The following is a 24417-nucleotide window of genomic DNA, read 5'->3' as shown; positions in this document are numbered from 1 at the left end:
ACTCACACACACAGACTCACCCTTGCACTCACTCAGACACACACTCATACAAATATCCCCTGTATAGCCTTACCAGACTGTTGGAACAAGTGCTGTAGTGAGTACTTTTGAAGGATGGCATGGCACACGAGGGGGTGGTTGGCCAACATCACGCCCGGCCGCCTTTGTCTCCCCAGTAGTGATGTTTACAAATCGCACCAGGAACTAATTTGAGGCCGAGTCGACCTATGGGAGGCCCAGGACCGATTTAGATAACCATCACTGGTGTTGGCCATGGGCGGGAATCGAACTTGGCTCGCCGGGTTCGTAGCGCAGCATGCTAGCCGTTGCACTACAGCTCATTTGCAAGTGCACTCACCCGCACGCGCACTCACCCGCACGCGCACTCACCCGCACGCGCATGCTACCACGTCGCCAGCCACCTACCGACATTGGCCATCTCGGGCACCGAGGCGCGGTAGGGCCCCTCGAGGAAGCGCGGCTCGTTGTCGTTGACGTCCTGCACTTTGACGATGAACTCGGAGGGCGGCTCCATGGGGTGGCCCGTGCGACGGTCGATGGCCTGCGCCGTGAGCGTGTAGTAGGCCTGCTCTTCGCGGTCGAGCCGCCGCGTGGCGTGGACGTCTCCCGTGCGGTCGTCCACCACGAACAGCGTGCCCGCGCCGTCGCCCGACAGGATGTACTTGACCGAGCCGTCTCCCTTGTCCGAGTCGGAGTGCAGCTGCGGGAGGACACGAACAACATCGACGACAACAATAAATGGCGTCTCGTCAAGGAGCATAAACCGTCACGCGAACTCGGGTCCATCCTCGCAGCAGCAGCGGCTTTTGGCTGCTGGCCATCGAACAAAGACGGTCGCCGCATCGCGCGCTTTCAGATGCGCTTCTGAGGCCGTCTGGAACGCTCTTCCTTCCGATATTCGGAAGCCACTGGAGCTATGCAATTTTTTTTAATCTACATTGAAAACTCATTTAATCAGAGCTGCTTTTTGTGTTTGTTGTCCTTCCCCCGCACCTCCGCTTATCGTGGTTGACTACGTATGGTGCGAAAGAAGTTCAACACACCTCCATACAACAACTGCAACGGCAGCAGCAACAATGGCACGAACAACAACGACATCACCAACATCAAGGGCAATAACAAGATCACCAGCAGCAGATGCAACAATTCTAGCAACATCATTTGTGTGCTATGAAGGGCCATTGTCCAAAACGTTGCCTATTTTTTTAAGGCCACACTAATTCTGACCAGTGCGTTGAGTTTTTCCATCAATTAAAATTAGATTTATATACCCATTATAAACGTCGATCACGAATCGATTTTAAATCCGTACGTGCTGTATGTAATTCCTCCAATTGAGGCCTGTGCCCAGTAGAGGGGGCTGCCCTTACACCACAAACGTACGGACGATGGAAGCGCTTCTTGAGTTGAATGACGACCCCCCGAATCGTGATCCTTCAATGAATCACGATGATGGACGAAATCATTCGCTTGCTACAAGCGAACACACGAGGGGGGGGGGGGCGGGGGGCAGGGTGGGTTGGGTGGTCTGTCAGATGAAGCAGATGTATCGGCTGTATTTCGCCATCGTGCCAACTCGTTTGTTGCAGCTCCAGCGGCACCGTTGTTCGTCGTGAGGAATGGACGCTCCACCTCCTGTTGTTATCGTGTTGTGATTCAGTGGTAAAGCAAGTTGCTCGCGAATCAAAAGATATCTGAGTTCAGTCGATACAAGTCAACGGTGGTTCCCCAATGGATATACTTTCCTCCCTTTGCAAAATAAATGTGGAGTTTCCACCACTTGTTCAGAGCCTTGAGCCGGATATTAGCACTGTCCCCGATGCTCGTTGGAGCAAGAAGTAACTTTTACTTGAAACTTTGACGAGGTGACCAGGAGCATTGTTCAAATACGTGCTCCCACGAGTCCGGAATTGTACGTTTTGCCTCTCAGCAAGATTTATCAGTTCCAGTTCCACCTGTACCACACAATTCTATAGATGATGAGTTTTCTCCTGCATCCATTTGGTTCTGTCTGTCTGGTTAGTGCTTATTTTCATTCAAAACAGCCCAGAACGCGATTCTGGGAGCACATTTCTTTTGCACATCACATCCGTCCAGTATCATTTTGTCTTAAACTTATTCATACGATTATACGAATATAGGGAGCACTGATGTTGAGTAATTATTGACAGGTCTACTTTGTACTCTGATGGTAGTACCACAAAATGCCGATTAGCATTCCCGAAAAATATCGAATGAAAAATTAATCCCTGCTAGTTTGCCAAGCGAAACCTGTTTGGGCATGCATGCTATGTGACCCAGCCAGTGCCGCCTTCACCTGCTGGAGGTGCCTGCTGGCAGACAGGATGATGTTCAACTCCTTCTAGAATCCGTGTTTTTTTTCGCATTAGCAAACCTGGCTAGAATCCAGGGTGGACTACAGGCTAGACACGCTAAATGTTGCAAGCTGAGCCCACATTTCAATGCCAATGCCATGGCAATGCTGGCAAGAAACGCGGCGTGAAATCTTTCGTCGATTTGAGTTTAGTTCACGCTCAGAGGGAACAGCTGTGGAGGTGGGAGGCCCAACATTAATGAGAGGGTGGCGTACTAATTTGTTGGTTTTAATAGGCTCCATGGTGGTTTCTAATTCATCTGCTACATTTTTATAATGCACACCAACACTCATCACCATCAGCCATGATCAATCCACTGCTGAATGGATGCCTCCCCAAGTCACCATCTCTCACAGTTATGCGATGTAAAAATCCATCTAGCACCTGCACCCGAGCTGATTGTATTTGCTCCGTCTCCTTGGAAGATGTGCACTTGGAGGCAATCGATTCCTACAAGCAATCATGTTGACGAGACAACATATATCGTGGCATTATACATTTGCGAAACGCAAGAGCCATTTGATTTAAAATATTATATATCCAGGAAAGCCTCATTGAGTCACGTGACTCCCTGTCAGGATGGTTCTGCATTTTGATGAACATTAATGATTATTTGGGAGGAAACCACACTAAAATGTATTTAATTGCACAGCCACATGACTTCAATACCTGGCAAGTCTTGGTGGGCACCTATCCAAATAATAATCAGGCTAAAACCTGCTTAGCTGACCACATCTCAGAAGGGAATGCACACTTAGGGTGATTTTGTTTCACTTGCCTTGGTATATCTTGGACATTAAGAATCTAACAAATTATTTGGGATGGATTTTTTTTCTAAAGGCATTAAGTTTTCACAAAAAATGTCACGCTGACTTGCGCACAATTCATTACCACGAGCATGCAACCCACAAAGCCACAATGTGGTGAAAACAACACAGCCAGTGGCCTCTGGTCAGACTATTCATAGTGACCTTGGTAGGCCATTAAAAATCTCCTCACCCCAACAGCGCCATTGAGGGCAGGCTGACATGCAGCCACACAGCCCATGCGGCCACTTCTCAGAATTTCTCAACGGCTCCTGTTAGCGAGGAAGCCTGCCTCTGGTGGCGTTGGGAGAAGCCAAGCACCGCTGTTAATGTAGAAGAAAGGGAAATTTGCATTTTACGCACTGTGCCGGTATCACGGGTCCTAATTGTAGCTTCGGGCCACGAACGGCAGGCCGGTTTGGGTTCCAAACGGAATTTGCGATCGCGAGAGCTCAAGGGCACGTTCCCGAGCACGGGCCCCTCCCGTTCGCAGCTCGATTTAACCCACGAGGCAAGCAAGGGGGTCGTCTCGGGAAGTGAGGACACGGAGGCCGGACGAGCAAACCCCCTTCCACGTCTGCGCAACGTGGAAGGAACGGGCGACTGCCGGAGTGCATCCTACAGACTTCACGGCGCCATTCAATCTGTAAACGGTGGAACGTTTGCACTCCTGCCACCGCCCCAATGCTCACCGTTTCCTGGCCACCCACCAGCAAAGTCCTTGCCATGAGCATGTGCAGCTAAGGCGTAACAACAATAATGATAATTGGTTTTTACCCTTCTATCTGGCAACAAAACTGACACCTTTCTTTTTACAAGGAGTCATGTTTGCATAGACCACAATATCTGCAACCATAATGCAAACAAAAAACATAACTCTGATAATATATGCACTGTCCTTGAAGTTGATTGGTCCACACCTGAGACAGCTCGGGTGTTATGTTTTTTGTTTGCATTATGACTGCAGGTATTGTGGTCTATTCAAACATGACTCCTTGTAAAAAAAGGTGTCAGTTTTGTTGCTAGATAGAAGGGTAAAAAACCAATTATCATATTTTTTACTGGCAAATGAGGTTCCAATGGTGTAAACAACAATAATGTTAACAAATTACTTAATTTACCCAGGAAAGCCACACCGAGTTAGTTCCAAGCACAATTTTTTTCAGGACGGTCCTGCAATGGGTTTTTGTTTCCTATGAAGATGTAATCAGCCAATCGATGAGCGTTGTCTGTAGAATGACGTTAGCCATGGAGCTTTTAACCTCTGCGTGGTGCTGGTGATGTGTGCAGCGAGAGCTGAAGACACAACACGCAATGTATACTTTTGCTCCGAGTGTGCATATTTTAAGCTTTGTGAAGGAACCTTCTTCCCACTGAGTTTCTGAAGGCAATCTTGATGAGCAGCATTTCGTCTGAACGGTCATGGCCGTTGATGTAAGACAACTTGTGTAAAGAGGTTTTGCTTTACATGTAAGAAGCACACGTATACACACACACAGCAGGGTGGTAGTGAAAGAACTGCCCCCCTATTGGAATATCAGAAGCTGCTGCGGGCTGTTCCACAACAACATTGTGCTTCTTTGGACTGCTGGGTCAGAGTTCCGAACAGGCGTTTGAAACCCCGGTACAACGGTGAAAGCAAAATTGAAATCATTTTGGGGGGGGGGGGGGGTGGCCTCGGGGTGGGGGGGGGAAGACAAAAAGAAAATGTTAAACACAAAGGGCTGAGACAAAAGCATGCGTGGAGACCCCTTTGCAAACGGTTATATTGCAGTTAAAGTCACCGCACGTGCGCCCTCGACGCCGCGAGCATCACGGTAATTTCTCACTGGTGCAGAGCGTCGAACCGCAGCATCGGAACTCTTTGACAGAGAGAGAAAGCAGCACGTCACCAACAAAATGAAAACTCATCTGGAGACGAGTATGTCACAGCCGTGTACCTTGCCGACGTGGAGAGGATCGTTGCCCATGTACTCCTCCAGCACGAAGAACTGGTTCCACACCCAGCCACGCTTCGTCCTCGTGCGCCCTCTCTTGGCGTCGTGGGCCCTGCCGACGTGGCCCGGCCGGGCCCTGCGCGCCGCCTCGCCCTCCCGAGGCTGAGCCGCGAAGGAGGAGGAAGAGGAGGTGCCGCTTGGCGGGACACCGCCGTCCCCGGCAGCGGATCCGAGCGCGACGAGCGAGGGAACCTTCTGGTCGTCGGCGTCTGACTTGAGTCCCGCTTTTGCGTCGACGTCGATTGCCGCCGCTTGGTGAACGCCGAGCAGCGTCACGCAGAGCGCGAGGAGGAACGCCGTCGCTGCCATCGTTAAAGCGCGGAGGAAATTAAAAAAAGGCTCGTGCGTGCGAAACAAATGCGTTCTCCGAGTGGGTTGCGCGCGTAAGCGGCGGAGGCTTGAACAAAGTGGCGTGTGTTTTTTTATTTCTTCCCCTATTCTGTTAGGTGATGTCCAACTGGCTTCAGCTATGATTTTGTCAGCCAAAGATTCCCCTTTGCTCAGCACTTGGAAGAACTGCAACGACAAACACAAAACAAGCAAAGCACAACAGAACGTGTGTTAGTGCCCAACGGCTTTTGGTCCAAGTTAATACGTATCTTGTAAATGTTTTCTCCATGTTATTTATATTGGTGCCATGCCGGCGTACACATCATCGATTTCACCAATTTATATCGATTCTTGAGGCTCATGATAGACACATATTTTATCTATGCCCGTAACAATTGATTCATTATAATTTGCTGACTATGTGCAAATTATATGACACATTCAGGCTAATGGAGGGTCTACAAACTGAACAAACAGGACAGCAAAACATGAGAAACAATACAAACGAGATGGTGCAAACAAGACAACCAAGAACCCATCCTTGAATCGAATATCCACCACGAAATCGCGACAGTGCATTGACTGCTTTACTGCGGCATGACATCACATCCCTAGTCGGTATGCACATCTGAATATACACATTGGGCATATATACACACACATATATATGAATATACTTGGCAATACTGTGTCATTTGGCCAAGAAAGAGCCCCCTTCCTAATGCAATGATCCCGTGGGAATCCCACAGAGCCTGCCCGAAGCCCCGAGGTGCCAGAACGCCACGCGGTGGTGCGGTTTCACTTTAGTTCTGTCCCACGCAGCACAAGATGCGCGAAGCGAGGCCGACCGCCGTACGTGTGAGACTTTGACATTTAAACAACTTTCATTGCCGCCAGTAGCGACAGTGCTGGAGGCGATTCCGATATGAAATACACAAAGTCACCAGCAACACAAATAAACAGACGCTATAAATCCACGCGCTGTGGCGCTAAATGCACCGAGAGCGCGACACCTCATGACCACGCACGGAGAGAGCTGTTGCGGTCATTATGAGGGTGGCGCGAAACGTCTGATCAACTTCTAATTCCCCGCTCGTGCCGTGCACACTTGTAGACGTGTTTATACGCGCACTTGTTTGGTTCGTCAATCAACGGAAAGCAAGAACCGCGCGTGCATCCCACCGCTCGCCACAGCAGGGCCATCACATATGCTCTACTTCCGCACGTTCCAGTGTATGTTTAGTCGAATCTATACGCACAATGAATAAATGACGATCATTGAGGAAGCTCCACTTTGTGGGGGGGGGGGGGTTCACTTCCTTATCAAGAAATCTCCTTTGAAGGGTTCAAGTTAATGTGATCAAATGGAATAACTGTTTTTTTATAATGAGCTTAAACCATGGAAAACTCCTACAAGAGACGTTTAAATGTCCACTATATGTAGAACCTTTTTAAGGTGGCACGAATTATTTCTCTTGCATCATGCAGCCTCAAGCCCAAGACCCCCCCCCCCCCACCTGTTTTTATCTCGCAAGATGAAAACATTCTCTCTTAGAGTGCAAAGGCTGTATTCAATCAGACGGTTTACCTTCGCGAAAATGTTTTAAGATCTATATACCCCATATGTGTGGCACATGGGGATGACAACTTTTCTTGTTTGAAGTAAGAATTAATTCATGAAACATGCGTGCACATCAAAGGCATCACGAGAAGGAGAAAAAAGTAGAACACACCAAAACATAATTCAGCCCATTCTTGAACTTCAGGGGCAAAACAAAGACGGTAACATAAAATATGGATTAAATCTGTGGCCTTATTCAAGACGAATGTTGCCATTAAAAACGGCACGGGTGGCACATGGCTGGATTTAATGCAGCGGCAAAAAAAATTAAACATTTAAACACTCACCTTACTCAAAATGCGAGGTCATCACAGCAGATATCGCTGGGATCATCCCACAGACACCCGCAAGGCAAGCACGATAATATGCTCCCTCACTCTCTCTCTCCTCTCTACAAGCTTCCTTCAAGCTTTCATTTAAGAATTTGACCACCAACAAAAAAAGCTCAGCCTCTGGTTGACCCTCCGGCCCATTGTTTATTTAAGGGGAGAGGGGCGGGTGGTGATGAAGACCAGAAATGAGCCACAATTACAAAACAAAATTAATAACCGTCTCGACAAGCTCTGCTTGCGTACACATTGGAAAAGAAAATAATAAAGTCGGGCTCGCCTGTTGTTAAATGCGGCCTCTAAAAAATACGCGAACTGCGGCGGACCACGTAGCGGGTCAGAGAAGAGGGCTTCTTCTCTGCTGCTTACTGCCGCTGCGCAGGCGGCAACGCTCCAGCGCTCGTTCCACTGCTGCCTCAGCACCAGTCAGCTCTTCACGCCACAGCCTCTCCCTTCATCTCCTAATTGTGAGCAGTTGCCTTGACAACAGGTAATTAACTTTTTTCCCCTTCCCTTTTTTGGCTCCCCACACCCACAGTGATGTTTTTGTGTGCGTGTGTGTGTGCGCGTGTGTGTGCGTGCGTGTGTGTGTGCGCGTGTGTGCGCGTGCGTGTGTGTGTGCGTGTGTGTGTGCGTGCGTGTGCGCGTGTGTGCGTGTGTGTGTGCGCGCGTGCGCGTGTGCGTGCGTGTGTGTGTGCGTGCGCGCGTGTGCGCGTGCGTGTGTGCGCGTGTGTGTGTGTGCGCGCGTGCGTGTGCGTGTGTGTGCGTGTGTGACGACTCCCCAGGGTAATTGATATCTGCCTCAAAGCGTTGTCTGCTCCCCCCCCCGCCCGCCCGCGTCATCCTTTTCCCCTCCCCCAACTTGCTCTGTTCGTCCTCTCACGTCGCGCTCTCTGCGCACAATGGCAAAGATCCTCCATGTCGCAATAAAACAACAAAACTATCGGGGGCAAGTGCCGTTAGCGAGCACCTATTGAAACAGGCTCACAGCATCGTGGCAGGATGGTGGGGTCATCAACTGCTCTTATTCACCCCAATCGGGTTGTTTATGCACCGGGTCAGGTATTTATTTGAGGCTGAGCGACCTATTGGAGGCTCAGGACCAGTTCGGACACGTATCACTTGCCCACTGATGCGAGCCATGGGTGGGAATCAAACACAGGTCACCGAGTTGGCAACGGAGCGAGTTACCCACTGCGCCGCCTCGCCTCGCACACAAAGGCAAAGGCAGGCTTCCCCGTGTAGCCTCCGCAGGCTGCTAGGGCAAGTGCTGCTCGCGAGTAAAATAGGAAGGCCGGCACGGGTGCAATGAAAATGTTTTTTTTGTACACATCGCACAAGGTACTCATTTGAGGTTTACATATCTATCGCAGATGTTGGCCATGACCGGGTGAATCAAACTCAGGTGGCCGAGTTTGTACCGTGATGCGCTAACCACTAGCACACACACGAAGACAAGACAAAGATCCCCCATATAGTCTGAACGGACTGTTGGGGCAAGTGCTGTTGAGCGAGCACCTACGAAGGGATTCAGTGCAGCCCAGGCTGCTCAAAAGCATCGCTGCAGAGGATCACAATCTGACATCTACTTTCTCAGAAGATGGTCATGCTTAAAAAAATATATACAATAGAAACAATTGTAGATGATTTTTTTTTTAACAAAACAAATAACGCGAAGCATTTTAGAAAAAAAAACGCAGCATGTTTCTGCCTTCATGTCACTAAAATAAGTTAAATATGCATCTATCCGATTCACATTTATATCGTGCGAAGGCCGACACGGCGCACGAGTGGGTGGGTGGCCAGCACCATGCCCGACTACGCCTTCGTCTGCCTAGTAGCGATGTTTATACACCGCACCAGGTATTTATTTGAGGCTGAGTCGACCTAGGGGAGGCCCAGGACCGTGAGCGGGAATCGAACTCGGGTGGCCAGGTTCGTAGCGCAGCGCATTAACCGCTACACTCGGCTCCCTATATACACGCGCATATGTAAACAGATGCGCACACATGCTTTTCTCATTTCCAAAACTACAAAGTGCACACACTTAAAAGCACAGCTGCATGCATTCATGTATGCGAAACATTACATACAGGCGTAGCCCAGATCAATCGGATTACCAACGCAGTTAATGTCAAAACTATCCAACACGTTCTGTTTACTGATGAAACCATTGTTATTATCATCATCATCATCACTTTTAGAATCACAATCATCGTCATCATTAATAATATGAGTATCAACACCACTATCACCATCAACATCATTATCACCACCACCACCACCAATGTTGGGCATCATTATTATTATCATCAAGACCACTAGCGGCGTCATTATTGCCTCTATAACATCATACTTACTATGCGAGCTTGTTACCATCATCACATCACTATCGTCATCATCATCATCATTTATGCAAGTTTTGTCATTTCCTTAATCACCATCACGATTATCATCAATCATTATTATCATAATTCATGATAATCACCTCCATCATCATCATTATCTTAGCCATCAACATATATCACAATTCACCTTAATCACCTAGCACCTTTATCATCATTACCATCATTATCACCATTGCGACTGCAATTATTAAGCCTTAACGAGACTGGCGCGGTACATCTTTATTCTTTGCTACTGGTACAACCTTCAATTGGGGTGCGTTTATAAGTAACAATTCCCATAGTATTTCAGGGAGGCCAATTATGTAAATGGAGGACATATATTGTATTTTAATCAGGCCATTAAGAAAACTACATGCATTTCGTTAACGGAGCTCACTGCAGCACTGCTCCAGTGCATCGTAAGAATCGCTTTGAGTGAATTAAATTATTTTCGAGCGAATCTGTTTTTGGTCCCGAATTGGTCTTGCCACATGTTCGTCTGCCTGTCACTGTTAGCAGCTACACAGCATTGCATTGCTTCTCATGGAAGAAAATACTTAAGCACACTCCAAAAAGTCCCGTCTTGTAAATGAATGACAAGCGGTTAGTTCAACGGCATGCATGCGTTGTAACTAAGAGACGGACTGTAATTAATTTAGTTTGGAAAACAAAGCGATATATTTTACAGCACTTTGCATGAATGATTTTGGACCCTTCACATTTGCACCTTTATTTTAGGCTAGTTGATCCAACAATTATGCACACAATTAGCTCCCAGGCCACCCATGTTGACAGGTTGGCATCTGTTAGTCATTAAATGATGTTTTTAGGCCTGACCTGGCAATAAAGAGCAATTCATTCAGTCTTTGTTTCGTGCAATGATTCATTCATTTGCATGACAAAGAGAGAGAGAGACTCCCCTGAGCTGTAAAGGTTTTTTTTTTAACAGTCCTTGTTGAAACGGCTACATGTATTGGTAAACTTCGTGCAAAAAGAGCCGGTGCTTCGGGCCATAAAAGACCTTTGTGCTATTCTGTCTAAGTGCCCCTGGTACAGCTCGGTTGGGGGGGCTTCAGTAAAAAAAAAGAATGTCACTCTTTTCAATGGCAATTGACACAGACACAAAGGCATTTTCAATATAACTAAACATTCCAACCCCCCGACAGGAGAGGGCTCGGAAAAAAAGCAACAATTGGAGGAGCCCTTTTCATTATGGTAAATATATGAAGTGTTGTTTTCATTGTATGTATATGTTGTATCCTTCAGCTGATGTAGAACATAATAACAAATTCCAGTGTGCATGCAAGCTGCATGCCAGATAGATTTTGTGAACAAAACAATTTGTTTGTCTTTCTGTAAGTTGTATTTCAAATTGTGTTGTTGGTGACAGGTCATCAAAACAATGTGCGCACATTCAAAACTATCCCTGCAGTGGTTTTATCGCTTCTTATAAGACTTTGTATGACAGTCAAATCAAATGTTTTAATTTTCAGAGCTGGAACTTTGCCAAATGTGGTGTAAAGCCTCGCGTTGATTAAAATGTTGTACATTAATTCATGATTGGGCCAAGGCAACCAACTCTCTTTGCACTTAAGCACGAGGCCACCTCAGGCGACTTATTTTAAGGGGGACTGACACTGCTTTTGCTTATGCAAAAGCATCCTTTGACAGCAACAAAAATTCAGCCTTCGTCTGTCATTTAGTGGCGCTATTTGTATTTCAAGAAACTTCAGGGATTAAGGGATTGTGTCGACATTTGGTGCAGGCTTATCGGCTTGTTCTTTGTCATTTGTTGTTTGTGGTGTACATATTTTTCACTCGTTACATCTTGGTTCATTATACTGTGGACGTGGGATTGTGCGTGCGAGTTCCTTAAATCACAAGAGAGGAGGTGCTAGATTGCTTTTTCGTTGGGCAAATTTAAAAAGTCCTGTAAACCTGCGATATATCTCACCTGCATGTGGCGGCATTTGCAATACCCTAAATTTAGACTTGTATCTCAAACGTGTATGCGTTTTGGATGCACTGGTCCCTGCCATAATAATGTGGAATTGATACCGCAGCTTATGATGGATAACAGCATCACCCTCCAGTTTTCAACTGAGCACTGGGGGCAATAGGTTACATATATTGGATTGTATTTTGACATCAAATTATTTCATGTCGTCATAACAATGCCCTTTATTTATCCAGAATAGCTTCGCTGAGCCTCAAGAATAGTTATCAGCAGTCTGGCATTAGCATGTTTGGCCAATTTCATTCAAGGGATTTGGATCATACTCAAAGCTACACACAGTTTGATTCAATAATCCATGGTTATATTGCATATTTTTGTAGTTCAAGCTTACATCACCTCGTATTGAAAGTAAATTTCCCACAAAGGTACGAACCAGGCTTTAAACTTCTTAGTTTCCGAGATCTGATTATTTAAACTGAATACACTAAATATTTTTTTTTCCGTAAATGTTGTAATTCTTTTCCATAAATGTATTCTGGCAGGCTAACTAATAAAACAAAAGTTAAAGTTCAAGTGTGCACTGCATCTGATAACAAAGCCATAATCACATACATTTCGGATTAAAATTACACTGGCGTTTAAAGTGTGGTTTTATGGACGGCAGATCAACAATGCTCATGGAAAAACGGATTAATTATCGAGACTTTTCCAAAAGAGGGAAATTATTACCATTATCTAAAATAAATTATTAAACAAAGCAACCTATACAAGTTTTACTTAGTCAATATTTTGTAATATAGAACAAAAGGCAGCATTCATACATTTTTGCCACCATATTCCAACACCGTTGTAAAATGTTGATTTTTGTCCATATTGAACAGTGTTTTTGCAATTGTGGAACTTTGTCAAAGTAAACACTGAACAATGTTCCCAGCAGTTATAGTCTCGCCTTTTAAAAAAAGAACACATTCCTGCGAAGGGAGCTGGTAGGAACGTTGGGTTGCTCGGTCAATGGCCAGGGTCAACGGCGGCGTGGTGTATTCCGTAAAATGCTCGACTGTGAGGGCGGGCACAAGCCGGCGTGAGTAGGTTAAACGTTGAGTTTTATAAGGGCACCACGGGGTGACCAGCCCCTCCCCACTCAGCCCCACCCCTCCCACCCCCCACCCAGCCCCACTCTCCCCACCCAGCCCTACCCCACCCTCCCCACCCAGCCCATCCCCACCCTCCCCACCCAGCCCCTCCCCACCCTCCAGCTCCCCACCCAGCCCCTCCCTCCCCACCCAGCCCCTCGCTGCACGACGGACGGACACAATAATCCCCTGTGGGCTGGTGTAACCAGGAGGTTCCTACCAGGAAAAATTCCAGCAGCATTTAACGTTCGCCTTGCTTCTCATTCCGTTCAACTGCAGCTTCAGCACAGCCACAAGGCCATGTATTTTGTCTCATTTGAGTACAACAAACTTAGTCAGCTGCATCAAACCACTGTGGACTTGGGAACATTGTTCCCCCTTTCTCCCCCCCCCCCCCAGATGTATCAGGAATACCTGAAAATCAGACCTCGATACAAAAATTGCAATGATCCGGAATTTTTTTGCGAGGGATTGTTCTGTAAATGTGACACCACAGGAAGTGACATCACCTCCACGGTACCACTTACGTTTTTTTCCCACCAAAAGTGCCATTTACGTGATGCCACTTTTGCTTAAACTATTGGGATATATATATTCTTGGTTCTTTTGGTAAAGTCACGTAGAAGGGAAATAATAAAATAATACAAATGTAAAACAATAACAATTCTCACGACGTTTCGACTGCAACACAAGCAATCATCATCACGTGTGAAATCCACAGCAAGAAAATGTGAAAAAAATTGGAAAAAAATTATTGCTGTGGATTTCACACCTTATGATGATTGCTTGTGTTGCAGTCGAAACGTCGTGATCATTTTATTGTTTAATATCAGTATTATTTTATTATTTCCCTTCAACGTGACTTTACCGAAAGAACCAAGAATATTAATCTCTGCAGTCACGAAAGCTTTAAATCAAAATTTATTGGGATATAATAAATGTTTACAATAAGGTTATTGTTTTTTCCAATTAAATGTGATATTAAAAACGGAACTATTACCATTTGAAATAATGAAAATGGTTTAATTCAGTGCATAAACCCTGAAAGTTATCAAAATTATAAAAATTCCCCCAAAAACTGAAATTAAATCCAAACCTGGCCCGATAAAATGTAAAACCTGTCATTTGAAACTCGCCCCTCCTCTGGACGTTTGCCCAGTGTTAAAGATCGCACTTTGTCTGCTTCCCGAGCAACCTCGATTCTACAATCTCAGCAACAGTGGGGCAATTCGACATGCCAAATCCCGCTTAATGCACACTCACGACTCGGCGAATGAATAAGTAAATGCGCTGACAGTGAATAAATAGGAAGGGCGATGCTCACGACGTCTGGAAAAAGGCACAGCAGAAAGTGTCAAATTAGTAGGTGCAACACAATCAGGTGACGCAAAAACTAAGTGGTGAATGCATTTGACAACGAGCCAGTTGGCACACAGTGGATGGTTAGATTCCAGCAAATATATAGGTTTTTTTGAACGCAAGGAATCACTAAAGTAATTGTTAAAGACCCCGCAAAATCGCGTGCAAGACTATGTCATTGCATGTTAGTGCTGAGGCCCAAATAGCAATTTGAAAATTTCTCCGAACTGAGTGACGACAAAAAGAAAGTCCTTTCTCAGCTTGCCCTTGTATAACAATGAATGTGTCTCAATGGGCTGTCACCTGGTTAAATAAAGGACAATGGCTCACTGGGTGATGGATTGATTTATTGCGTAGCCTGGAGTGCCATCGTCTCTGAAAAACGAGGAAATGTGCCAGATGTTTGGCTGGGATAAGTGTACATGAATTCATTGCAAATGTAAAATGATTCGTAACACTGGAACAAAAAAGGATAAAAAAGCAAACAGAAATAAACTACCCCCAAATAATGTTCATTCGTTTCTGCTGCTGGAAGTACACAGATTCAACACTCGTAGAAGTATTTAAAAGTGAATATTTAATCCTGGAGGAAAGTGGCAGTGGTGTAGGTAATACTCTGTGCTATGCTTTTCATTCCCGGCCCACGGCTCACATCGGTGGCGAGCGATATCTGAACTGATCCTGGGGTTCCCTTCATAAATCCTCACTGACCAATGTGGTGAAGTATAGTGAAAAACATACTCCCATGAGTAACACAACTATGGGAGGCAAACCATTCAACAATGGTTTGACAAAAGTCTATGAATGTATATAGCACAGTATTACAACACTACTGAACTACATGCACATAGTCATGGACAACTGTTTAAAAAGTGCATGCAATGTTTACACCGTGTGTATTTTGTTTACATTCAAGCGGCATTTCCAGTTGTGGATGATATCAAGCGGCAGCAAGGGACATTGGTAACGTTAAGACACCACGACTGGAACACGCAAGGGGCAAGTGCCGAATGACGTACGTTGGGCAGTACAATAATTGATTTTGCCGTGCCGTCTTCTATAGCCCACAGCATAGCCCCACAACCTAGAGTGCCTGTTAGGCATGGTGGTCACTAATACATGAACACTATCCAGAAGCAACGCTACTCAGCTTCCCAGATCTCACTAGATTGGGCGAATTCCATGTGATTTGGTCTTTCGTGAAGGCACATACATCGGTCATTAAAACACAGCACACGAGCGTGACTAAGAAAATGCCTGTGGCACAACACTCGCATTGCATAGGCTAGTGATGTACATAGTTACTGTAACACGTGTATGTATATATATACATGTACTCACTGCTTGGTCAAAAATAATCACTGTTTGATCGTGTATAAGCAGAGAGGGTGAAACTAATGAAAAATAAAACAAGCTCAAAATTCTTTCGTAACGGAATTCCGGTAATGGCTGAGAACCAGGCAGCAGACTCAGAGATCCCAGTAAACATGGAACGATGGGCCACCGTTGGGTCATGCTGGGCTTGCCACCTCCAAATCGACTAACCCAGTGCAATAGCCAACATCGTGCCCATCCCTGCATAATAACAAGTAAATAAACAATCATCATTAAAAGTGAAATATATAACCACATTTCAATAAATGTATAATATATATATGTAAAAAACATAGTATTAAAAATAATGTGTATGCTTAACGTTTATATATTTACCCTGGGGTATTTCCCCCCATAGATAATGGGAATTGTTATTGATCTTTGTGGTCTGATGGATGACATTGTGTCATTCAATACACAATAGGATTACACTAACGTCTATACACAAATGTGAAATGCAGCCGTTCTCCAATAATGCACAGTCTTCATTTTTTTCCCCCGACTGCTCTCCCCTTGTATTTTTCCAGCAAACTCAATTATCCCGTGCATTGTTGCATTTTCAAAGCCACGGACGCACGCGCGCGCGCACACAAAGAGGCGCGCGCACTGGCGCTGGAGCGCACCCTCTTCAATTCCCCCCACTGCGCTGTTTCGCCTCCGCCGAACGAGCACTTTTCTCTGAGCGTGCTGCAAGCCGGACGAGGAGGAGGAGGTGCAGGAGGAGGTGGTGGTGGTTTTTTCTCTTTTTTTTTGTCGGGAGCGCAAGGGGGGGGGGGGCGGTGTGTCGGGGTCGACGGGCAAAATGTGAATGTGCACCGGCAATAAATCGCGACGCATCCGTGTGGAACGTGAAACGGCAAGTGAGCCGTTGCGGATTCACAGCGGATTATCGTTGTGCGGACGTAATGCGGCGTGATGTACGTCCGAGCGCCCACCCTGCTGACGTTACTAAATTCGCGAGCCATTTTGTGCTGCCTCTGCAGATCTTATTCAATATTCTGCACACTTCCCGCGCGCAATATTGAATTTGCCGTTTTCGCGCCAGCCTCCTGGCTGCTTCTCCCACAAAGGTCCCCTTTGCTACTCTGTGAGAAACCTCTCCACGTCTCTCCCTCCCTCCCTGCCCTCCGCCCCCGCGACTACACCCCACCTTTCTGATAATAATTCGACATGCGATGGATCTCTGACTGCATTTTTTTACAAGGCGCAATGTCATGTTTGAGAGGAGGAAACGCTCCACCGTTCTTGCCCATTCTCGTTCCTCTGCCCAGGTAGGACTGCGTAGGGATAGCCTCCACCAGCTGGCGTGTGAGATGACCTACGTTCTACAGGACCCACGATAACCATTCGTGTCCTTGTGGAGAATATAAGTCACAAACTAGACGGGCGATGTTTACTTCGTATATGTCCATCCACTTTGAAAGACATTTTACATAACCCATCCTGTCCCACGACATTCTGGGATCTCCATTTCGGCAGCACTGATTTGGTACAGTACAAGCAAATTCTGGACCTGTTTCTCATTTGCAGCAATACATCCTGGATCTGCTGATGAGTCACTAAATGTTGAAATCGGCCCACAGTTTGCTTCAACAGAATCAATGCTATTGAATGTATGCACTCACAAAAGGCCATGGAAGCAATGGGTTTTGTGTTAAAATGTGTTTTCATGTGTAATGACATACGAATTAAACATTGTCTGCTTATCTGATAATAAGGTTTTCCCCTTTTTTTCTGGCAACAAAACAGCTGTTAAGATGTTAAAACACCAAACTGAAACATTTTACAAGGAATCATGTCTGCATTAACCACAATGCCTGTGGTCAAAATGTAAACAAAAACATACTCTGATAACATATGCATTGTCGTTGAAACTGATTGGTCCACACCAGAGACATCTTTCTTTTGAGCCTCGTCTCAAACGGTGTTAGACCAGATGACGCCAAAAGGCGTACAGCACAAAAACAATGCACTATCAGAGTCATGAGATCTCGGGGTGAGCATCTACATCATGGGACCTCCTTTGCCAGTGCCGAAATATGATAATAGGCTTTTCACCTTTTTTCTGGCAACAAATCAGGTGTGGCAAAGGAGGTCCCATGATGTTCATAATCAACGATTTTTGGGTTTAGATCGCGTTATTTATAAATGTGTCGTAACCCTCCACCACCCGACACGGCCAATCAGTAAAAAAAAAAGTGTCACGTTGACAAAAGACAAATAGTTCACTGCTTTAGCCCACCGGTGTGTTGAAGCGTGAAACCACAACATTTACAATTTGAGTACGACGTTTCGCTGGTAATTGCATCCAGCATCATCGGGCAATTCGCCAGAATGGTGAGGCTCTGCTGTGTCTCCCGTTCTTATATAGAGCAGCAGCAGGGTGACGTCATCATTAACTCATTAACTCATCAGTTAATGAGTTAATGATGAGTTAATGAGTTAATGATGACGTCACCCTGCTGCTGCTCTATATAAGAACGGGAGACACAGCAGAGCCTCACCATTCTGGCGAATTGCCCGATGATGCTGGATGCAATTACCAGCGAAACGTCGTACTCAAATTGTAAATGTTGTGGTTTCACGCTTCAACACACCGGTGGGCTAAAGCAGTGAACTATTTGTCTTTTGTCAACGTGACACTTTTTTTACTGATTGGCCGTGTCGGGTGGTGGAGGGTTACGACACATTTATAAATAACGCGATCTAAACCCAAAAATCGTTGATTATGAACAATATTGGTCGCGAAAGCCTACGTGTTAAACAGGTCCCATGATGTCTGCTTATCTGTTTTGTTCAGTTCGGGAGGACTGTGGAGATGCACTCAAGCTGCTTTGTAATGGAGAGGGATTCCAACTTTCCTGGTTTTCATAAGATCATCCTCGTGTGGAGGTAGCTGTCCGAGAAAAATATATAAGTCACCTCGGGATATAAAAAAAAATCCTGGCGTTTGTCCATTCCGTAATAACACGCCACTCTCAACAATGCATGTACATTTCGTTAGCTCCTCCTCCGGTATTGTGAGATATTCATATTCCCATTATATTGCCTAGTTTTAAGTACGTAAGATATATTTTCTCTGGACACGGTGCTTTTCTGCCACTTACAAAATAACATGCAGAGGTAATTCACCAAATATCCCAAACAGGGCATGACTCCTGGCCGAAGCATGGTTGACACCCACGTGTGCTTTCCAGGATATATATTTCGATGCTTATCATTATTCCACACCGACGCAAGGCCAAAGAAGGGGAAGTCATTGCTAATATGCTTAACTAGTTTTACTACCCGGCTTCGCCCGGGACTTGTATTCTTGTCTTGGATTAATAGACGGCCTACGCGGAGGGTGGGGGGGGGAGGATGCGTGACGTCAGCAGGCACACTGCGTGACGCTGCCGCATGCGGGTGACATCACAGATGTGACGTCACCGCTCACTTGCCGTGCAAAATATATCCATTATTGCACCCCCCACCCCCCCAAAAATACAAAAGTCTATTTTTAGACTTTTTGCATTGTGTACAGTCTGGAAGCTACCCACATGCCAAATTGAAAGTTTGTTGCATTTCGGGAAGTATGCTAAACACTTCGAACAGACACACATATTCACAAATGTCCCTTTTATATATATAGATGACATCCCCCTTAGCTAGCTGCCCTCACAAAATTTCAAAACCATTTCCACATGCTCTGAGGAGACGGGCAGGTATCCCCCCCTCCTCCTACTAACAAATCACGTTCTAATGGGGCACGTGATGTACGAGGGAGGGTGATCTTTAATGCCGCCGCTTTGCTTGTCCGGTTTTTTCTTTTCACGTGAGCTTCATCGGTGGCTTTGGCGGCGTCCGTGCACAAAGGAAGGTGACCGCGTACGCAGGGGGCTCATCCACGTGCCGCTTCCTCTGGTTTCTCGACTCAAAAGCCGAATGATGGATGGCCCCCCCTCCCCAATCCCCGCCGCCTCGACCCTCCCCAACTCCTCCCTTTGCCCCCCCCCCCACCGAACACTCTCGCCATGCTGATTTGCATGACGAGACCTACCCAATTGGCACCCCGTCGTGATGGACAGCAAAGCTCACCGCATTGGTATTCATCGGCGCCAAGAACGGCGATGCAAATAAGAAAGGAAAGTATTGCCTGCTCTCCAGGTTAAGTCATTTGCTGTCAAAAAACACAACCGTGTATTTTTGGTAAATAGGATATTTTGCCCTAATACGTGGTGAATAGCTAATTTTAACACGTAGGCTTTCGCGACCAACATCATCCATAATGTCAGTTTTTTGGGGTTAGATCGCGAAACAGGAGGATTTTTCTACAAATCTGTCTCTCCGCCTGATGAAGCTGGTTGTAATTACTGGCGAAACGTCGTACTCAGATTGTAAATGTTGTGGCTTGGCTCTCCAACACACCGGTGTGCTGTACTAGTAACAAATTGGCCACGTTCTGTTAACGTGACAACCCTTACTAATTGTCCGTGTCGGGTGGTGGCGGGTTTAACGACACATTTCTATTTACGTGATCTAACCCCCACAAAAAAAAAACAATATTACGAATAACCCATATTTGTAGCTAAGCAAAATCAGGTCGGGATAGTGCTCGGATGGGTGGGCCATCACGCATAAAGCAGGTGAAATAGTCGTCTCGTGGGGAGTGAAGAGCAGTGCAGCAAAGAAAATCAACTGCTGTTCTGTACTCCGCCTTTCCGTCACCAACCTGCACTGACCAGCGTGAGGAAGTATGGTCAAATGATCCTAGGCACAGGGAGGCCCACGCGCAGCAGTGGATTGACAAACGGGCCGTACATGTCGAGCTCATCTTTATATTCATTTTCATTCTTGAGTTGTAAGTGGAATGACAAACATGTCAATAAATCAATATTATTATGATCATGATATCGTCTTTAAAGTCCACCTCCGTGCGCTGCCGTTGTGTAAAGGATGGAGCAAGTAAAAGTCTCATTCCACATCCACACGGCTGTTATCTCGATACACGTGGACACAAAGGACGAGGTGTAGCAGCTAAACGAGGGCCAACAGTTTTTGAAACATCAGTCGGAGTGATTATCTTGCAATGTTGCGCACGTGTGCATTATAAAAACAACAAAAAACGCATTTATTCAGTGTCATAAAAACAAAAACCGTTAAGCAAAATCATAAACGTGGTAACCGCTATTTGATTAAATGCTTGCATGAACAATGGGAAGTGTAGCGTAAGAATGAAGAGCACAATGACCATCGCTGAAGTGTAAATTGCAATAATTACTCACTTTAATGAGACAACGTGCCAGCGTTTAAGTAGTGAATCGCCATAAGGGTACATCGATAGGAAAATGCAGAGGGTGGAATGGAAAAAAGAAAATTCGCGTTGAATATTTCAAAACGTTATTGCGCATCATATCATGAGATCTCTCTCCGAGTGGCGCAAGCCCGTGCAAGTCAAATCGCCCGTGGAAGGAGACATCATGGAGCTGCTTCTGAAATCTCTTCACGTGACCTCATCGTCCACACACTAAACAGCTGACTCTTAGACACACTCTGATGCATAGAAATGTTTGCCACATGTTTATCGAACTAAATGTTTTTAAAAAATGCTGGATTGTGGCTAAATCAAGTGGAAAAAAAACACAATATGAAATTTTTTTTGGCGTACAGTCATTGGTAACTGGGATAAAGTCATCAATTCACAGCACCTGAGAATCCGGTTTAACCACGGGTGGCTGCCCCAATTCAAACCCAAATTCTCAGCGGTCCAGGCTCAGTGCTCCGATCTCTGAGCCACTCGGCCAAAGTGACAGTCAATATAAGCGTCTGATGCGTGATCCCATTTAATCCGAATAACACGATTGAAACAAACACGTGTCTTCTTTCCTACTTGTCTTCGTGTTACTTTGTACAGGAGAGCTCTACTCATCTACACACATCTCATTAAGCAGCGGACGGTTCATTTACGTTCAATCAGACAAAGAAGTATCCTTATTGGGGCAAGCATTGCAAATTCTTGTTGGCTTTCTTAACACAAAGTGACTGTGACTCCAGCACGCAGCGGCTCACGCTCGCAAATGACGTTACAGCTGCATCCACGAGTTATCCGATGCGACGTTTCCTCCGAAGGATGGCAGATTTATTTTGTGGACGTTTCTCGGAGCGTGTCATCATAAATTATCGCTGGGGTCAAGATGGGGGCTCGAAACGGAAAAACGCGAGCTCGGAGGCAAGCCGGCTGGACTTGCAAGGCCATCGAAGCTCGTGCGCACACGACCTTAGCGTCGGTTAACGGTGCGTGTCGAAGAATTTCGTTTGACTTTTGGCTTGAAAAGTTGCTGCTGCCCCATTTAATGCCATAATGTGCGTTAAGCCCATCCATGGTTTGACGTCGTCGTTAGCTTTTTATCCTTCAGTCACTTATTCTCCCACGTCGCACTGCGCTGTTGCACTCTATTCGGCGAACTCCACCGCACCCCCCATGCCCACACCACCCCAATTCACCCCCCATGCCTACACCACCCCACCCCCCATGCCCATCCCACCCTACACCACCCCACCTTCCATGCCCATCCCACCCCCACACCACCCCACTGCACCCCCCATGCCCACACCACTCCACCCCCCATGCCCACACCACTCCACCCCCCATGCCCACACCACTCCACCCCCCATGCCCATCCCACCCTACACCACCCCACCCCCCATGCCCATCCCACCCCCACACCACCCCACTGCACCCCCCATGCCCACACCACCCCACCCCCCACGCCCACACCACCGCACCCCCCATGCCCACACCACCCCGCCCCCCATGTCCACACCACCGCACCCCCCATGCCCACACCACCTCACCCCACCCCCATGCCCACACCACCCCACCCCCCATGCCCACACCACCCCACCACACCCCCCCACGCCCACACCACCCCATCGAGCCTACCCTTGCCGCCACCCCTATCCACCACCAACGCCCCCCATTTCCATTTCATGAGGCTCAGCGGTTATTCCCCTTCTTGGCAGCTTTACGCGTGCGCACACTGTGAGCCGGCGTGCTGCAGCCCTTGCAGAAAAGGAATCTATTAAGCGATCCCCCCACCACCACGTATCGGGAGACAGCGCTTGGCCCATGTAGGGACACTTGGCCAGACGCATTCCCTCTGAAACTCCAAGGCTCTCTCGAATGGAAGCCTTTACAATACGCGTCGCATGCAGTAACGTTCTTATGACCCAGTCTGGGAAAATTAAGTATGAGCATCGAGATATTATTCTTTTATAACGTCGCATTTGAAAGAAAAGTTTATATACAGATTTTTTTTCATATATATATCAAACAGACTTCTTTTGTTGAATTCAATTTGAAAGCAAAGTCGCCCGTTGTCTGATTTAAATATGAAAGCGAGAGATGTTTGTAAAGTTGTACACAGAAGTCATAAGAATGAGTAGTCACCACTCACCCCTCCTTTCCAATCTCCATATCTGTCTTTCTCAGGCTCCATGCCTCTCTCACTCTCTCCATCTCCTTTACTCTCCCCCTCCATCTCCCTTACTCTCCTTCCTCTCGCTGTCCTACTTTTCTGACACTTATTAGTCTACTGCGAGAGGAGAGAGGCATTTCCTTTGCTAATGAAGGCTATGGATTAAAGGGGCATGCCAGAGGGAGGATTGCTCTTCCAAGTGTTTTTCCATTGGCAAAAGTCCAACATTTTTAAATATTCTAAAACTCAGCATGTCTCCAAACACATATCTAACAGTGTACCAATTATCACATTCTTAAGTATTTTTTTCCCTCTACCAGGGCTTTGTGTGTGCATGTGCTTTAATGCATTTGATGGGTTGACACCAAAGTCTGTAAGAGGTCCAGAGGTGAGTCAAACAATGTTTACCAAATTGTTGGTAATTTTCTCTCTCTCACATTTTGTGTCGTGACAGCAGGTGATGTATCATGTATGCCTTTAACAGGCAACCGCTAATCAAATGCCCTCAGACTCTACTGATGCCCTTGGGATACAGCGATAAGACAAAAAAAAAAGAGATTAAAAGATGGGAGAAATTGAAAAAAAAAATTACATTACATAGAATAAAACCAGAGAAATTGTGTTTGACAGTGCGAAGAATTAAACTTTAATTTATCCAATTAATTACTGCAGGATAATTGACACATGGGGTTAACGGAAAAAAAATGACGTGCACGATTGTTACGATTTTGAAGGCAGATGCAGCGACGGTGCAGATGGCATCTCGAGAGATTCTCGGGAAACAGCGGAATCACAGCTAAAATATGAAATGCATTATCTAATTGAGGAAATCAAGCTTTTCATATTGCCACACACTTTTCACCATCATTTCTTTCAATTAATTTTCATAGTTTCGGAATGAAGCCGTAACATACACGTTATGACATCTTGTTAAAACCCCATTTGCTCTACTTCCCCTCCCCACTGAGCATAAAACAGTCTCCTTCGCCAATTAATGGTGACATCAGGTGTGTGCCACAAGAAATGCTTTCAGTCTAATGACACTAATAGGATAAACAGGAAAACATGATTCCTCTACCTCCCTCAGGCCCCGCCTTTCCGAATCATCGTCGCAGAGCAAAAAAAAATGGAACACCCGGATCCCGTTTCCAATTTATCCCACACGGCCCCCTCGAGCGGCTTCCACCGTGGCCCTCTGCAGAGCCACGCTCCTTCCTCTGCAGCGCGTCTCTCCACCGAGGCAAGCTGTGACTGACACATTACATTACATC

The 24417-nt window shown here is 46.2% G+C and overlaps 1 protein-coding gene across 1 annotated transcript in view; it reads right to left on the bottom strand.

The window, feature by feature from the left end:
* LOC144941968 (cadherin-7-like) overlaps positions 1-24417 on the bottom strand; it is a 131523-nt gene that overhangs the window by 44954 nt on the left and 62152 nt on the right. Inside the window, exons 3-4 of the mRNA XM_078868532.1 lie at positions 5143-5715; positions 427-721 (exon numbers count right to left, since the gene is read on the bottom strand). Of these exons, the coding sequence (XP_078724658.1) occupies positions 427-721; positions 5143-5508 (661 nt within the window). The 5' untranslated portion in view covers positions 5509-5715. The remainder of the gene's footprint in view (positions 1-426; positions 722-5142; positions 5716-24417) is intronic.

The sequence above is a fragment of the Lampetra fluviatilis genome, chromosome 26 (assembly GCF_964198595.1).
Source record: "Lampetra fluviatilis chromosome 26, kcLamFluv1.1, whole genome shotgun sequence".
In the NCBI taxonomy this organism is placed as follows: domain Eukaryota; kingdom Metazoa; phylum Chordata; class Hyperoartia; order Petromyzontiformes; family Petromyzontidae; genus Lampetra; species Lampetra fluviatilis.
The sequence above is the reverse complement of the archived record's forward strand: the minus strand, read 5'-3'. Positions and strand labels throughout refer to the sequence as shown.